The 5979-nt window shown below is 38.0% G+C and overlaps 1 protein-coding gene across 1 annotated transcript; it reads left to right on the top strand.

Annotated features, from left to right (window-relative positions):
- Positions 1–966, top strand: LOC133304063 (uncharacterized). Its single transcript, XM_061504033.1, has one exon. The coding sequence runs from the start codon at positions 1–3 to the stop codon at positions 964–966; it is 966 nt and encodes a 321-aa protein (XP_061360017.1).
- The last annotated feature ends 5013 nt before the right edge of the window (positions 967–5979 follow it).

The raw sequence follows: 5979 nt of genomic DNA, 5'->3' as shown, positions 1-5979 counted from the left end.
ATGGAAGAAGACTCTAAACAGCACGTGCGACATTGTGTCAAATGCCACGAGCATACAAATTTACACCATGCTCCTCTAGAGGAGTTATCTTCACTCATATCCCCATGGCCGTTCTACCAATGGGGTATGGATATTTTAGGACCATTTCTGATTGCGATAGGGGGAGTAAAATGGTTAATAGTCGCGATTGACTATTTCACCAAATGGATTGAGGTTGAGGCTTTAGCCACAATATTAGCTAGCAAGATCCGACGATTCTTTTATGGCAAGATCATATGCAGATTTGGTGTCCCTAATACCATTGTAACCAACAATGGAACACAATTTGTGGACAAGAAGTTCAATCAAGTGCTTCAAGATCTACACATCAAACACAGATATACATCTGTTGAACATCCACAAACCAATGGTTTAGTTGAAGCCGCGAATAGAGTCCTAAAACTAGGATTGGAGAGAAGATTGGAAGCAACAAAAGGAGACTGCCCGGAGCAGTTGGACTATGTATTATGGGGCAACATAAACACTCCACATTCAACCACTGGCGGGACTCCATTTCACATGGTTTATGGGAGTGAAATAATGATTCTAGTCGAAATTGGAGAGCCGTCTTGGAGAAAGATGTATGCAACAGAGGAAAGCAATTCTCAGGCATTACTGCATAACTTAGATACAATCAATGAAATACGCGAGATTTTCCATATCACGGAAGTGGCATTAAAACAGAGAATAACATCGCGTTATAATTCAAAGGTCATTAAATGCAGTTTCAACGTGGGAGAATTAATCCAACGCAGAACAGACTTTGGCAATAAAAATGCGCGACAAGGTAAATTGGCTGCGAATTGGGAAGGACCATATCGCGTCCAAAGCAAGACTGAAAAAGGCGCATACATCATTGAGACGTTATCTGGACTCACAATTCCACATACATGGAATGCAGATAAACTCAAAATATTTTATTGTTAAGTCCTTTCTTCAATTCAATATATGTATTTTTTGTTCATCATTTCGTACAAATAAAGCTTGTAGGTTTATATATGATCATATCATTCATTGCGCATAACAAACAACATATTATCGGTTAAAACTTCCTTCAAGCGCGATGAAGAAAAAAGGAAGGTAAAGCCTTAACTGGTTAAAACTTCCTCCAAGCAAAAAGGAAGGTAAAACCTTAACTGGTTAAAACTTCTTTCAAGCGCGATGAAAAAAAAAGGAAGGTAAAGCCTTAACTGGTTAAAACTTCCTCCAAGCAAAAAGGAAGGTAAAACCTTAACTGGTTAAAACTTCCTTCAAGCGCGATGAAGAAAAAAGGAAGGTAAATCCTTAACTGGTTAAAACTTCCTCCAAGAAAAAAGGAAGGTAAAGCCTTAACTGGTTAAAACTTTCTCTAAGCGCGATGAAGAAAAAAGGAAGGAAAAACCTTAACTGGTTAAAACTTCCTCCAAGATAAAGGAAGGTAAAGCCTTAACTGGTTGAAACTTCCTCCAACGCGCGACTAAGAAGAAGGAAGGTAAAGCCTTAACTGGTTAAAACTTCCTCCAAGCAAAAAGGAAGGTAAAACCTTAACTGATTAAAACTTCTTTCAAGCGCGATGAAGAAAAAAGGAAGGTAAAGTCTTAACTGGTTAAAACTTCCTCCAAGAAAAAAGGAAGGTAAACCCTTAACTGGTTAAAACTTCCTCCAAGCAAAAAGAAAGTTAAAACCTTAACTGGTTAAAACTTCCTTCAAGCGCGATGAAGAAAAAAGGAAGGTAAAGCCTTAACTGGTTAAAACTTCCTCCAAGATAAGGGAAGGTAAAACCTTAACTGGTTAAAACTTTCTCCAACGCGCGACCAAGAAGAAGGAAAGTAAAGCCTTAACTAGTTAAAACTTCCATGCAATTAAAGAAAGGTAAAACCTTAACTATTTAAAACTTCCTCCAAGATAAAGGAAGATAAAGCTTTAACTGGTTAAAACTTTCTGGTCAACACTTCCACACTTCGCGATGAAAACTCAAAGTTATAAAGGAAGATATAGAAAAGAAAGAGAAGAAGGACGAGGAGGGTAACAACCCCCAAAGGTTATAACTTTCTGACGTGGCCAATAAAGCAACCTCCTTCGACTGTGGCACAACGCCATATGACAACAAGGTACGATGGATATACATTATTTCGGTTTGATATCCCTATAAGGATATTACTGTTAGGATATTAAAGTTACTTGTGAAAATCAATGTGTTGATGCACACCAAGGTGAATTAAAAATCATCTTACATGATGGTTTACACATAGCATGCAGTCATAAAAAATATTTCAGAGGAAAACAGACTCCTCTGTTTAGCTCGCGACATCACAGATCGTGACATAGTATACCCTATGAGGAATGTCTCAGAAACGATAGCCATTGTTCAAAGATGATAAAACAAAATATTAATGGGACAACCCATTTACAAACCAGATCTTGCAAGAGTTAAAACAAAGTTTTCAAATTGTTTGGATAGACATATCCTGAGGATCTTCATTTGCGACCTCAAGGTCTACACTTTGAGTGGATGGCGCGATTGTTTGGGGAGGAGTCTCTGTGTCCATCGCGCTCACTAAATCCACCAGTTCCTCTTCATTATTATCATTCAAAGTCATTAGCTTTCCATCTTTGATGAAATGAAGATAGTGGATGTTATCCAACTTCGCAGTTGGATTGAAGAGACGCACTTGCTTAACGATATTCACATAGGTCCCCTCGGCCTCCTTCTCGAAGAAATCTTGAAACTTCTTTACCTCAGTATTCAAATGAGCCTTTCTCTTCCTCCAAAGTATCAACATCGGCCTTGAGATCCATGACACGTTTGGATAGAGTGGTCTTTTCAGTCCTCAGTTCTTTTGCATTTGCTTTCAAATCCTTTACCTCCTGCACTAACTTAGCTCGATCATCTTCAGCCTTTTTCATCCTTTCTTCAAACTCAGCGCACAAGATGGCCTTTTCACCCTTCAGGTCCACAATGCGTTCCTTAAGATAAGAAACTGTCTCTACCACACAGAAAATATTACGTTAAAAGGTCAAGACAAAGTTTTATATACAAAAGACATATAGTGATACTTACCCGGCACAGACATTATAAACTGGTTGGCAACGCTGAGTTTCCCAGCTACAGTCAGCCACTTATCCATAGGAATTTCTTTAATTCAGGGGCCTATTTCCCTTCCTTTCGCGAATAAATCAGCATTAAACCCCCAACCTTCCCCAAAGTAGGTTGACTCTGGAAAACCCTCATCAGTTTTTGCGAATTTTCTCTTTTGCCCCTGTGGTGAGTGCAACACTTCTTTCTTTTTGGGGGAGAGGGCATGGGTTGCTGTTGATGGTCTGGGTGACTTTAAACGCGCGACGGCACCATGACTTTATTCGGCACCAACAGGAGAAGAAGTGATTGATGGCACCTTAGGATCAGCTGGGATGGCATCTTCAGCAGCTTGTCTCGTCGCTATTGCTTTAGAACTATATGAAAACCAAAGGACAAAGAGTGCGCGTTAGACATATTCAAAATAGACACAAATATAAATGTTTCTTTTAGTTACAACTGAAATAATGTAAACGAACTTACCCAAGAAAGCCCTAATATCGTCATCAGTGTACTCATTCAAAACAGTATAAGTACTCAGGTAACCCGAATTAGAAGCCTCTCGCGCTATATTACATAATGTGATAACAGTATGCTTCTCATAATCATTCAAATCATCAAAACTATAGCTTAACTTTTGACCCTCTAAAGGATAATGTGTCCAATACAAAGGAAAGATGAGGGTATCGTCTTCTTCTTTTAAGAAAAATGCTTGGGAAACTTTTGCGAGGAAAATTTTGAAGAAATCTGTGGAAAATTTGTGAACCTTCCTCAGATAGGAGTCACAAAACTTGAATTTATCTTTTTCCCTGAAAGAAACCCAGCTGGAACGCAGCCCCATAACCTATACAGACATAAAAAAGATTCTGGAGATTGAAATAGGTTGTACGCCTTACAAACCATCTCGTACACCCTTATAAAACCCCAGACATTTGGAGATAATTGTGAGGGCGCCACATTGGCATGCGCTAACAACTTACAAACAAAGGACGAAAAAGGTAAACGTACTCCTATCGTCAAGAAGAAGTAGGCATACATCATTAAGAAATGTCCCGAAGACCCTTCAGCACGCGTAGAGCATATACGTTCATTTAAAGGGGGTGTTTGTTTCAGGATATCTCAAAATTTTCCTAGGGAAGTGCATGTTGTATTCTCCTTCTCCGCGTTTGGTTGAATGGAATCATGACTTTTACCTATGAAAAAGAGTTGCCAATCTAATTTCAAATGCACGTAAAAAAGGTATTTCTACAGTGTTAAAGAATGCCGTTTGCAACATGGTATTTCTTGAAAAACTGGAGAAATTGAAAAAGTGGGTGAAAATTAAGACAAAAATACCCCTTTTCTTAACCACATGTAACATTTAAAATTTTATAAAAAGGTTACTTTCGTAATTTCTATTTATTTCTCTATCAAACTTTTATTTTCAACCAAACATACACTCAGTATATTTAACTCAATTTCTCCACTAATATTTTACGGTACCAAACAATTTTTTTTTTTATTTTCCTATCAAACTCACTTTCTAACTATTTCCCTATCAATTACATTTTTCTAGTATTCAAAAAATTTCTCCTCGATCAAACGCCCCCTAAGTGGCGCTTTAGCCTTCCATATATAAGAAATGGCACGTAAGGCGCCAATCTCTATATATGTATGTGCTTTTTAATAATGGTGCATTTGTGCCAGAGTCACGATATTATTGGCGCTTTCATACGATTGTTTGGTATATGAGATATTTTTTTTGACCAATTAAATATTTTTTATTGGAATATGATCAGAATTTTTTTTTTCCGAATAAGCTAAGAAAAATTATTTGGTTGGCTCCAGAACAATTGGGTGAATTTTACTAAAGTTAAATTTGGATGATCGTAAAATATTGATAAAAAAATAAAGCAAAATTATGAAACTGCCTGATATTTTGAATATTGAATGTCCTTATTATTGAAAACGTTAATACGTCTGTGTTCTCTATCTCTCTCAACGTTTGTTTTTTGTGTGTGCACATTTGGCTTGACCTCTCTTCCTGTATCGGGTATCAATGGTGGATGAGATCTCATTAACACCGCCAAGCTCGCATAGCGCCACACCTACAAGTAATCCAGTAAGAAAAAGAAAGGGTAATCCAGCAAGTAAAAGGAAAGGAAAGTAAAGAAGCAATGTACATCTGACATTTGTTCTTCAATTATTGTTCGTTTTAACTTCAATATTTGGAACTCAAGCCCTTCCTTTCACCTTCTTCGTTGCGAAACAAAAGGTGCAAAATCAAGGCAACGCAAGGAAAGAGTCGTAGATCTTATCAATAAAAAAAGGAGCTCGATCTGTTCCATATCAGTTCAACTCTTCCCCTCCATGATGTAAAGAACCTTGGGATACACCACCCAAAAGCTAGCTCAAAGGGTGAGAGTGTCCAAGGCCTTATAAAGGCCAGGCCCAACTTACCTGTGCTAAGAAATGCCACAAGAGAAAGTGGGGGGCGGCGAGACTCTGATACCATGTAAAGAACCTTGGGATACACCACCCCAAAAGCTAGCTCAAAGGGTGAGAGTGCACCTTATAAACTCCACATTAGTTGCTCATATAACCAATGTGTGACTATATATCTCAACACCTGAACTAAGTCCACTAATTTCATCAACACGGATAACTCAAGAAGTTATCATGAATCCAGTAACAACCAATCACATACCATTGGTTCTTCTAATGCTTTCTTACAAAGTCAACTTGAATCCCTGGGACACAGGAAGTCATCCCTGTAAAAATGTGAATCCCATAGAAGTAAGCACAACAAGATCAATTATACATAAATTTGAGGAAGTCATCCCTGAAGTGGTTTTGAGAAAAGAGAGATTTGTAACACCTACAAGCAGCCACACCTTCAACACAGA

The sequence above is a fragment of the Gastrolobium bilobum genome, unplaced genomic scaffold, assembly GCF_033153095.1.
Source record: "Gastrolobium bilobum isolate Gb01-03AN ecotype WA unplaced genomic scaffold, APGP_CSIRO_Gbil_v1 utg7510, whole genome shotgun sequence".
In the NCBI taxonomy this organism is placed as follows: Eukaryota; Viridiplantae; Streptophyta; class Magnoliopsida; order Fabales; family Fabaceae; genus Gastrolobium; species Gastrolobium bilobum.
Note: the sequence above shows the minus strand (reverse complement) of the source record. Positions and strands in the feature narration are given on the sequence as shown.

Coding starts and splice junctions, on each gene's coding strand:
- LOC133304063 (XM_061504033.1), top strand. CDS start 1: ATGGAAGAAGACTCTAAACAGCACGTGCGACATTGTGTCAAATGCCAC.